Raw genomic sequence first — 12,522 nt, forward strand, 5'->3', positions numbered from 1 at the left:
AAAACAACTAGAAAACAAGTCACAAAATGACAGGAAGTATTAATACATACCTGTTAATAACTACTTTAAATTTAAATGGACAAAACTTTCTGATCAAAAGCCAGAGCAGCTAAACATATTTTAAAAAACACACAATAATATAGTGCCTACAAGAGACTCAATTTAGATCTGAGGACACAAATAGATTGAAAGTGAAGAGATGAAAAAAGATATTTCTTTCAAACAGAAGCAAAAGGAAAGCTGGTGTAGCTATATTTACAGTAGACAAAATAGAAGTTAGAACACAGATTGTAATAAGAGACAAAGAAGGGCATTACATCAGCATAAAGGAGTCAATCCAACAAGAGGTCATAATATGTTTGAACATACATTAACTAATACAAGACCACCTTAATATAGGAAGCAAATATTAACCCACCTAAGGGCAGAAAAATAACAGGAATACAATAATAGCACGGAACGCTAACACCCTGATTTCATGAATGGACAGATCATTCAGACAGAAAATTATTAAGAAAACATTGGCCTTAACATATTAGATCAGCTATATTTATAGATAATGTATAGAACATTCTATCCAAAAGCAGCAGAATATACATTGTTCTCAAGTACACATGGAACATTCTCCAGGATGTATTACATGTTAAGCAACAAGACAAATTTCAATAAATTTAAGCAGACTGAAATCATGTCAAACATTTTTTATAACCACAAATGGTATGAAGCTAGAACTAAGAGAAAACTGAAAAAAATCACAAATATGTGGAGATTAGGTAACACACTACTGAGCAACCAATGTCAATGAAGAAATCCAAGGGGAAATCAAAACTAATTTTAAAAATGGAAACAGAAATACAACATTTCAAAATCTGAGACAAGGCAAAAGCAATTTTTTAAAAACTATTACTTTTGGCTGCCCTGGGTCTTCACTAAGATGACCACTATGGCGAGTGGTCATCTTCATTTGTGGCTCACAGGTTCTAGACTACAGGGGCTCAGTAGTCATGGTGAGTGGGCTTAGCTGCCCTGCAGAATATGGGATCTTTGTACCCCGACCAGGGATCAAATCTGGATGCCCTGCATTAGAAGGTGGATTCGTAACTACTGGACCACCAACTAAGTCCTGGAAGAGGGAAGTCAGGCCTACTTAAAGAAAAAAGACAAATCTCAAACAATCTAACTGGAAAAAGAAAAACGAAGTCCAAAGGTAAGAGGAGGAAGAAAATCATAAAGATTAATGTGGAAATGAATAAAACAGAGGCTAAAACTATAATAATAAAAAAGATAAAAATCAAGAGCTAGTTCACTGAAAAGATAAACAAAGATGACACACTTTTAGTTAGACTAACCAATAAGAGAGAGAAGGCTCAAACAAAGCGAGAAATAAAAAAAGGAGAAATTGCAGTGATACTAAAGAAATACAAAGAATCATGGGGGTCTTCTAAGAACAATAATATGACAACAAATTGGATCAGTTCAGTTCAGTTGCTCAGGCGTGTCTGACTCTTTGCGACTCCACAGACTGCAGCACGCCAGGCCTCTCTGTCCATCACCAACTCTCAGAGCTTGCTCAAACTCATGTCCATCGAGTCAGTGATGCCATACAACCATCTCATCCTCTGACGTCCCCTTCTCCTCCTGCCCTCAATCCCTCCCAGCATCAGGGTCTTTTCCAATGAGTCAGCTCTTCGCATCAGGTGGCCAAAGTATTGGAGTTTCAGCTTCAACATCAGTCCCTTCAATGAATATTCAGGACTGATTTCCTTTAGGATGGACTGGTTGGACCTCCTTGGTGTCTAAGGGACTCTCAAGAGTCTTTCCCAACACCACAGTTCAAAAGCATCAATTCTTAGGCACTCAGGTTTCTTTATGGTCCAACTCTCACATCCATATATGACTACTGGAAAAACCATAGCTTTGACTAGATGGACCTTTGTCTGCAACATAACGTCTCTGCTTTTTAATAAGCTGTCTAGGTTAGTCATAGCTTTTCTTCCAAGGAGCAAGCGTCTTTTAATTTCATGGCTGCAGTCACCATCTGCAGTGATTTTGGAGCCCCCAGAATTAAAGTCTTTCAGTGTTTCCACTGTTTACACATCAAGTGATGGGCCAGATGCCATGATCTCAGTTTTCTGAATGCTGAGTTTAAGGCAAATTTTTCACTTTCCTCTTTCACTTTCATCAAGAGGCTCTTTAGTTCCTCTTTGTTTGCGGCCATAAGGGTGGTATCATCTGCGTATCTGAGATTATTGATATTTCTCCCGGCAATCATGACTCTAGCTTATGATTCATCCAGGCTGGCATTTCACATGATGTACACTGCATGTAAGTTAAATAAGCAGGGTAATAATATACAGCCTTGACGTACTCCTTTTCCTATTTGGAACCAGTCTGTTTTCCATGTCCAGTTCTAACTGTTGCTTCCTGACCTGCATACAGATTTCTCAGGAGGCAGGTAAGGTGGTCTGGTATTCTCATCTCTTTAAAAATTTTCCAGTTTGTTGTGATCCACAAAATCAAAGGCTCTGGCATAGTCAATAAAGCAAAAGTAGATGTTTTTCTGGAACTCTCTTGCTTTTTCGATGATGCAGTGGATGTTGGCAATTTGATCTCTGGTTCCTCTGCTGTTTTTAAATCCAGCTTGAACATCTGGAAGTTCACAGTTCATATACTGTTGAAGCCTGGCTGGGAGGATTTTGAGCATTACTTTGCTAGTGTGTGAGATAAGTGTAGCTGTGCAGTAGTTTGAACATTCTTTGGCATTGGATTGGAATGAAAACTGACCTTTTCCAGTCCTTTGGCCACTGCTGAATTTTCCAAATTTGCTGGCATATTAAGTGCAGCACTTTCACAGCACCACTGTTTAGGATTTGAAGTAGCTCAACTGGAATTCCATCACCTCCACTAGCTTTGTTCATAGTGATGCTTCCTAAGGCCCACTTGACTTCACATTCCAGGATGTCTGGCTCTAGGTGAGTGATCACACCATCATGGTTATGTGGGTCATGAAGATCTTTTTTTTGTATAGCTCTTCTGTGTATTCTTGTCACCTCCTTTTAATATCTTCTGCTTCTGTGAGGTCCATATTATTTCTGTCCTTTATTACACCCATCTTTGAATGAAATGTTCCCTTGGTATCTCTAATTCTCTTGAAGAGATCTCTAGTCTTTCCCATTCTACTGTTTTCTCTATTTCTTTGCACTGATCACTGAGGAAAGCTTTCTTACCTCTCCTTGCTATTATTTGGGACTCTGCATTCAGATGGGTATATCTTTTCTTTTCTCCTTTGCCTTTAGCTTCTCTTCTTTTCTCAGCTATTTGTAAGGCCTCCTCAGACAACCATTTTGCCTTTTTGCATTTCTTTTCCTTGGGGATGGTCTTGATCACTGCCTTTGTACAATGTCATGAACCTCCATCCATAGTTCTTTAAGCACTCTGTATATTAGATCTAATTCCTTGAATCTATTTGTCACTTCCACTGTATAATGTAAGGTATTTGTGTTAGGTCATGCCTGGATGGTCTGGTGGTTTTCCCTACTTTTTTCATTTGAATCAGAATTTTCAATAAGGAGTTCAAGATCTGAGCCACAGTAGGCTCCTGGTCTTGTTTTTGCTGACTGTATAGAGCTTCTCCATCTTTGGTTGCAAAGAATATAATCAATCTGATTTCAGTATTGACCATCTGGTGACGTCCATTTGTAAAGTATTCTCTTGTGTTGTTGGAAGAGGGTGTTTTCTATGACCAGTGCGTTCTCTTGGCAAAACTCTGCTAGCCTTTGCCCTGCTTCATTCTGTACTCCAAGGCCAAATTTGCCTGTTACTCCAGGTATCTGTTTTCCCATTTTTGAATTCCAGTCCGCTATATTGAAAAATCCATCTTTTTGGGGTGTTAGTTCTTCAGTCGTGTCCGACTCTGTGCGACCCCGTAGATGGCAGCCCACCAGGCTCCGCCGTCCCTGGGATTCTCCAGGCAAGAACACTAGAGTGGGTTGCCATTTCCTTCTCCGATGCATGAAAAAAGAAGTGAAAGTAAGTCGCTCAGTCATGTCCGACTCAGCAACCCCATGGACTGAAGCCTACCAGGCTCCTCCATCCACGGGATTTTCCAGGCAAGAGTACTGGAGTGGGGTGCCACTGCCTTCTCCGGTAGGTCTTCATAGAAGACTTCAACTTTAGCTTCTTCAGCATTACTGGTTGGGGCACAGGAATTGGATAACTTAGATCAAATGGATAAATTCCTAGAAACATATAACCTTCAAGACTGAAATATAAAGAAATAAAATATCTGAATAGATAGATTATTAGTAAAGAGATTGCAAAAAAAAAAAAAATCCCAACAAACAGAAGTACAGCATCAGATAGTTTCACCTGTGAATTTTATCAAACATTCAAAGACTGAGTATCTATCCTCAAACTAATCCAAAGAGTAAAGAAGGCAGAACATTTCCAAACTCATTTTATAAAGCCAGCATTATCCTGATAACAAGAACAGACAAGGACACATAAAAAGGAAAATTACAGGCCAACATCTCCAATGAAAATAGATGTAAAAGTCTTCAACAAAATATTAGCAAACTGAATTCGTATATGCTGCATGCTAGGTTGCTTCACGACTATGTGGTAGTTATGCCCAACTCTTTGTGACCCTATGGACTGTAGCCCACAAGGCTCCTCTGTCCATAGGATTCTCCAGGTAAAAATACTGGAGTGTGTTGCCATGCCCTCTTCTAGGGGATCTTCCTGGCCGAGGTTTTGAACCCTCCTCTCTAGTGTCTCCTGCATTAGCAGGCAGGTTCTTTAACCCTAGTGCCACCTGGAAAGCCAAACTGAATTCAATCACATATGAAATTAAAATAAAGAGGAAAATAAAATAAAAAGAAAAAAAAAAAAAGGAAAGGATGATCATGATCATCAAGTGAGACTTGTTCTAAGGATGCAAAGCTTGTTCAACCTCTACAAATCAATAAACATGATACTCATACTTACAAAATGAATCATAAAAAATGTAGACTGTCTCCATAGATGCAGAGAAAGCATTTCACAAAATTCAGCATCTTATTATGATAAACACTCTCAACAAAGTGGGCAGAGAAGGTACATATTTTGACATAATAAAGGCTATATATGACAAGCCCACAGATAATATCATACTCATTGGTGAAAAGCTGAAAGGTATTCCTTTAAGATTATGAACTATATAGAAGAATGCTCACTGTAACTACTTTTATTCAATATAATATTGGAAGTCCTAGCCACAGCAGTTAGGGGAAAAAAGAAATAACAGGAATCCCAACTGGAAAGGAAGATGAAAAAATGTCAGTATTTGCAGATGACATGATACTATATAGAAAAAACAAACTATAGAGTCCACCAAAAAAAAAAAAAAAAACCACCTTTTACAACTAACACATGAATTCAGTAAAGTTTCATCATACAAAATCAATATACAGAAATCTGCTGTATTCCTATAACTCATTACAAAATATCAGAAAAAGAAATTAAGAAAACAATCACATTTACAACTACATAAAAAAGGAACACCCTGGAATAAATTTAAACAAAGAGGTAAAAGACATACACTGAAAACTCTAAGACACTGATGAAAGAAATTAAAGATGACACAAATGGAAAGGTATACCACACTTATAAATGGGAAAAAGTAATATCATTAAAATGATCATACTAGCCAACGCAATTTACAGATTCAGTGCAATCCCTATCAAACTACCAAAGGCATTTACCACAGAATTAGAACTAATAATCAATGATTTTATGGAACCATGAAAGAATCTGATAAGGCAGATTTCAGACAAAAAAAGAATCATCAGAAAAACAAACCCCTAAATGAGTAAATAAATAAATAAAGCTGGAGGTACCAAACTCCTTGATTTCAAAGTAAACTACAAAGTTACAGTAGTCAAAAGAGTATGGTAAGGGCATAAATACAGACACAAATCAATGGAAGAGAGTAAAGGGTCTAAAAATAAACCCATATATTCATGGATAAATAATTTATGACAAAGGAGTCAAGAATATAAAATGATAAAAGGCAGCCTCCTCAATAAATGGTGCTTGGAAAACTGGACAGACACTTGCAAAGAAATGAATATAGTACCACGCACAAAAAATCAAATTGAAATGGATTACAACTTAAACATAAGACCTGAATCCATAAAAATTCTAGAAAAAAATGTAGGCAGTAAGCTCCTTAGTATGTGTTGACATGGAATTTTTTTGATCTGACCTCAAAAGCAAAGGCAACAAAAGCAAAAATAAACAAGTGGGCCTATATGAAACTGAATAGCTTCTGTACAGCAAAGGGAATCATCAACAAAATGTATTGGTGATCTACTGAATGAGGGGAAAATATTTGCAAATCATATATATGATAAGGGGTAAATATAAAAAAATATATAAAGAACTCAAACAGTTGAATAGTAAAACACAATTTACTTAAAAATGGGCAGAGGATTTATATATTTTATTCAAAACACACACAGATGGCCAATAGGCACATGAAAAGACATTTAACACCACTAATCATCAGAGAAATGCAATCAAAATGAGATATCACTCGCACCTGCTAGAATGGCTATTATCCAAAGGACAAAAAAAGAAGTTTTACAGAGAATGTGGAGAGAAGGGAAACTTTGTACACTATCGGTAGGAATGTATACTGGAGCAGCAACTATGGAAAATAGTACAACGTTCCTCAAGGTTTAAGAACAAACTACCATAAGATCAAGTTATACCTCTTCTGGGTATTTATCCAAAGAAAATGAAAAATACTAACTTGAAAAGATATATCCATCTCTATATTCATTGTGGCATTATTTACAATAGCTAAGATACGGACACAATCTAAATTGACACTGATGGGAGAATTGGATAAAGAAGATAAGGTATATACACAAAATGGACTACTGCTCGGCTATAAAAAAGGAAATTTTTTGTTTGCCATTTGCAACAATATGGAGGGAACTCAAAGGCATTTTGTTAAGTGAAATAAGTCAGAGAAGGACAAATACCATACGATTTCACTTATATGTGGAATATAAAAAAATAAAACAAACAAAAAAGAAACCAAACTCAGATTCATGGTTATCAGAGGGAAAGGGTTGGAGGCTGGAGGACAACTTCATGGTGACAGATGGTACTAGACTTACTGCAGTAATCACTTTACAGTTTATACAGAAATTAATTGTTTTGTTGTATAGCTGAAACTAATTTGTTATTTTTGTTGTTGTGGTTTAGTTGCTCAGTCCTGTCTGACTCTTTGAGACCCCACGGACTGTATCCCGCCAGGCTTTCCATGGGATCCCCCAGGCAAGAATACTGGAGTGGACTGCCGTTTACTTCAACTAAAAAAAAAAAAAAAATCTACATGATAACATTTCAAATAATTATTAAAACAACTTACTTTCTTCTTTCTTGCTAATAATCGCAGGCAGGGTATAAATCTAAAAAACAAAAGAAGTCAGCCAGTCATCTGCAGTTAAGGAGCCACAACAGATAATGACCAGGGTGGTACTGGTTCAGTGATATAGAAACGGAGTGTCTTGACTTCAAGGTCCTACCACTACTGTGTGCACAATGCCCTCCTCCAGTCTTGCCTCCCACTCCTTTTCCTCCCTTGCTGTCCTGCCCTGGGCAAAGGTTTACCCCTTTCCCTCTGATCTAAGCATTTCATTCCATTATCCAACACGAGGCACCATCTCCCTTCTCCAGGAAGTACCTCATGACGGATGCACCTGATTGTTTCCTCCTCAAATTACCTGCTTAACGTTTTTTCTCAGCATGTACCCTAACTTGTGCTTCTTAAGCTATCACACTGTCTTCTAAATTTCCTGTAGGTCAGGGCTTGCCTCTCAACTATTAGCAGTAAAGAGACAAGTTGCTTTGTTTTTAATTTTTAATCTGTCACTGACAGATAATTTTGTAAATTACAAAAAAAAAAAAAAAAAAGTAAATGTAATAAACAATCAAGAATAGACAGTCTAAATTTTTTTATTATTAAATTCAACAGATGTAAAATGACTCCTAATTGCTACAAAATTTTCCAGATCCTTAATCATAATCTTTGTACTCAGTGTAGCTTGGTAATAGTTGGTAGGACAGATTCAAAATCTAGGGTCCACACTTTGTGTAGCTCTGCTGTTGCACAGGCACTTTTCACAAGTTCTTTGTCATTTAAAAGACAGTTTTCAAGGGACAGGCTGGTGTCTTCTACTGGCTCTGTGCGCTCATCCCTCTAAGCCCTCAGTGCCGTGCGTCACAGACGTCATCAGTGGCGTATTCCCTTTTTTATATACGCCTCCCTGATCATTTCAAGTAAATTTATGTCAACATCAAAATATCTATTAGAAAAATGGGGATCTGGATTGAGGGAAATGTCAAGTTACAAACAGTTTTATCAAAGGAGACTTCTAACCCGTGGTCTAGGTTACCCTGAAATTTGTTCATCATGCTGATCACACTGGCCTTGCAAACCTCACACTGGCCTTGCAAAGAGTAGACACTCAAGAACTAGCAAAATAAAGCAATCCAATCAATGTAGCCAAATAAAATTACTTTTTGAAAGTAATTTTAGGGTTTTAAATTAGTCCTAGAAGTCTCCCTGAAAAATAAATTCAAAAGTTGTTGTTATGTGCCAGTGACACAACATTAGAAAACAGTAAGAGTCTCTACTCCTGATTTGCTATTTTAATATTTTCAAATATACTATATAGAGGCATATAAATTTTTTATATGTACTTTGCAATTATTAGAACAATAAAATCAAAATTAGAGAATGTGTCATATTCCTACCGGTTCCTTTCCATCCATGGCTTCAAGCCAGAGTTTTCGATTAGCTTCTGAAAAGGCTTGCAATGTGATGATCCCATGCCTATTAAAAATAAGTATTATATATATTCAATTCACTTATTTATGCCTTTAAACATATGCTGTTTATTTAAATTCTTAGTTAAAATAAATTAAAATTTGAAGAAAAAGCAGGAAAGAGAAAAAAATGAAAATAGAGAAAATAATATAGATAGGAGAGAAAAAAAAAGAAATTAAAAAATTGAAAAGAAATCCTAAGTGTTTTAGGTATAAGACTGTCTGAAGGAGGCTAGTCTCAAACTACTTCCCCTAAAATGACTGAAAAGGATGACAGAGCCACAGTCATTACACTTCAAAACCACCTAAACGTTCCTATCACAAAATTATTAAAACCAATGGACATAGATTGATATATAAAAAAATTACTAGTCTTTCCACAGCAGTTTCAACCATAAAACAAAAATGAGTTTCTACTAATGAAAGAATCCTATTCAAAATTTCAATGAAAAGAAGACACCCAGAAACAAAATGGGGGAAAAAAAAGATATATAAAATCTTAGGGAGAGTTCAATTCACCATTGTTTAATTAACAACTTAATAGAACTCCAGTCAAAAATCCCAAGGGAATTTTTGGAGAGAAAAGTAAACTTGCTCAGCAGATCTACAAAGTATAAGAACACAGGGCCAAAACAGCTAACGCTGTTTTAAAGAAGCATAAAAATGGGGCCATGTCCTACTAAATAATTATAATCTATAGTATATTGTAAGCTATGATATATAACAGTGTATACAGTATGTCAGAGTGTTATATATATATATATGTGGTATATATTCACACACATTCAGAAGCATGGTGGTAATACAGGGGAAGAATATATTATGGAATACCACAGAGATCAAGAAACATACTTACATACTTTTCCTGACTTTGTTTCTACTCTACTTGAAATGATAAATGAGTACAGCTAACCAGTTCCGTTAGATGACGAGCTTGGCTGCACAACCTTTATGTCTCTCCCAATATCCTGTGACTAAGAATGCCCAGAACAGTGCTGTGTGCATGGAAGGCACGGAATTTCAGTGGCCGAAGGAAGCTTACGGCAAGTGCAGCAGTGTCTTTTTTTATACTTTGGCACAAAGCCCCTAGGTTTCAAAACCATACAGAAAGGCTGGCCCAGGAGCCATGAACAATGCTGTCAGGTTCCTTCACTGGGAAGGGGAACTTAGTCCACAATGTGTGCTTTTGAACAAGACAGTCATTTACACGATTTTTCAGATTCTTCACTGCGTGACATTACCCTTTGGTAGCACTCTGTGTCTAGTTTATTTTTTTGAAAGCATCATGTAATCCATATTTATTGAATAAACAAGTGAGAGAATGAATTAAACATATACTGCTTTTTTAAAAAGAGACTCAAAAACAAGCACTTTATGCTGTTTAATATTTATAGCTATACACAGAAAAACATTAATCTAAACCAAATTAAAAAATACAAAGTGAAAATTTCAAACCTTTCGACCACTTCTATGTCAAAGCAGAATCGTTTATCAATTGAATCTGTCTTTCGTCGGATACAAGATTTTAATTTAAACATTTCTGGTGAGCTAGTAACAAGGCCATTCTGAAACAAGAGGTGGAACATATTTTTGACATGATGACAGAGTGAACTGAAATATATTAAATATACCATCTAAAGTTTCCATATTAAAATAACTTAGAGTACAGTTTATGTATAAAGATCAAAATTATGCCCTGTTTCAATAAATATTAATACAAAGATGTCTGGCTAATGTTAACTTCCTAACTGTAATACACCAAACCATTTATTAATAAATTAATCACATATATATGTTTTATTCAAAGAATTCTGAGAATTCTGTGCCTATCACCCTTTAACATATTTACTTATCATGTTAAATTATACTATAATGTGTATATATTTGAATCAGAGCTGTGGAGTATTAAATGACAGCTGACAGTTGACTCCAAATCTCAAGAGAGTTACCAAAATAATAAAGCTCTAGAAGATACTTGTTATAGCGCTATTACTATCATGCATACCATGTGATTCTTCTGCTGGTAACCCATTGCTAGCCTGCTTCTGAAACTAAACCTCTTTGCACAGAATCCAACATAAGCTCGATTCATAATTCTCTTCTATACCTGAAAAGCCATTCAATTTTAAGGAGAATATTTACCTAATGCCTGGTTAATTCTATTGTCTCTGGTTACACATCTTATAGATTTATTAATAGAACTCTGGCTTGGTCTGTTTATTATCTCACTACTGTCACATGAACTCACTTCTGGGCAACAGCTTTTCTTACAAAAACTTGAGAAGAAACTAAGGTGTGATTACAGCAGTTAACAACTTCTCGTGATGGTAGCAATCTTAGATTTCTTTTTCTCTGGTATGTGCTCCTTTACTTTATATCTGTCACTTTGAATCATTAGACTCTATTGAATGCCCAAGCACAATAAGTTTCAGTTGATATATTTGAATGTGTGCCTAAATTAGGTCAACATTTACTACTCCATGATCTATACCACAAATTAGGTGGGGAGTCACTTACTTTCTACCATCTTTATCTTCTAGTCGGTTAAAAGGAGGCGAGCCTCAATAATCTTTAGGATAGGAGGCGAGCCTCAATAATCTTTAGGATAACTTCCAGCTCTAGGACTCGCAGATGATGGCTCAGTCATCTTATTTGTAGGTCTCATCGTCTGCCATATTCATATCTTAACTCACAAAAAGACTGCAAACTCCATGCCATAAAGGTGCTGCACTCGGCAGCACTTCCGCGGACAAAGTACTCTTAGTTTGTACTGTTCACCGCCCGTGTGAGACATTCAGTGACTGACTGACTTCAGGGGTAAATGAGCACTCACTGGTTTCTTTTGAGAAACTTTGTTGGCCAGCATTTCAGTAAGAAGGACTCAGTGCTTGTAGGGACTGTGGCATGCAGGGACAAACACGGGCTCCCACAGGAAACCACCGGGAAGAAAGAGGCGGACTTCGTGAGCCTCGACCTGCCCCTGACAACCTCTGTGGGCTGCTGGCAAACCAACACCACAATCGACTCTGCTGCCAGGAATGTGAGATGCCATCCACCAAGGTGTCCGTACATGTAATGTAACTGCTTATAAAGATTCACGGCCAAAGTGAAAGAGAAGTACTGGCTGTTCTTTTTAAGTCATCAAGGTCTTTAGAGAGAAAACTTTTGTGACTTTTCAATGTTTAAAAATTGTAAATACGTTTATTAGAAAAATATGTGCAAAAGATTTTTATTTCCATTACTTAAATAACAAGTTCAGTTAAAAGACAATAGAAAAAAAAATGACTCACCATTTTCCCACTGGACTTCATTTCTGAAACACTCATTGTAAAAGTTTTACTTCCTTTATCATATGTACAATAATGTTTAATCCATGTAAAACCAAGAGGTCCTAATGAAAGGAAGCAAACAATACAGACTGTTAACATATGAGTTGCATCCAAGTTTGTGCAGTTTTCAATGCTATGAAGTACAACTGAGGGTTTCCATAGACCATGCAAGTCAGGAACGCTTACTGTGAGTGAGAAAGGCCAGTCTGGAGCTAGAGTGGTGTAGGGTAGAGTGTCTTGCAACCAGACAACTTGGCTTAATTTGCAGCTTTGACATGTACTTGGTACAATCAAGAGTTACTTTAGCTCTCAG

At 36.6% G+C, this 12,522-nt stretch overlaps 1 protein-coding gene across 6 annotated transcripts in view; it reads right to left on the minus strand.

The window, feature by feature from the left end:
• The window catches only part of ARHGAP42 (Rho GTPase activating protein 42), a 348,391-nt gene that overhangs the window by 51,811 nt on the left and 284,058 nt on the right, over nucleotides 1-12,522 (minus strand). For all 6 annotated transcript variants that reach the window (XM_086338908.1, XM_086338912.1, XM_086338910.1 and 3 more), the window contains 4 exons: nucleotides 12,171-12,271; nucleotides 10,336-10,445; nucleotides 8,809-8,887; nucleotides 7,421-7,460 (listed from right to left, as the gene is read on the minus strand). In XM_086338908.1, the coding sequence (XP_086195034.1) occupies nucleotides 7,421-7,460; nucleotides 8,809-8,887; nucleotides 10,336-10,445; nucleotides 12,171-12,271 (330 nt within the window). The remainder of the gene's footprint in view (nucleotides 1-7,420; nucleotides 7,461-8,808; nucleotides 8,888-10,335; nucleotides 10,446-12,170; nucleotides 12,272-12,522) is intronic.

Source organism: Bos grunniens, chromosome 15 (genome assembly GCF_055505025.1).
Source record: "Bos grunniens cultivar Pamir isolate PY7600 chromosome 15, Bosgru_T2T1.0, whole genome shotgun sequence".
Taxonomy (NCBI): Eukaryota; Metazoa; Chordata; class Mammalia; order Artiodactyla; family Bovidae; genus Bos; species Bos grunniens.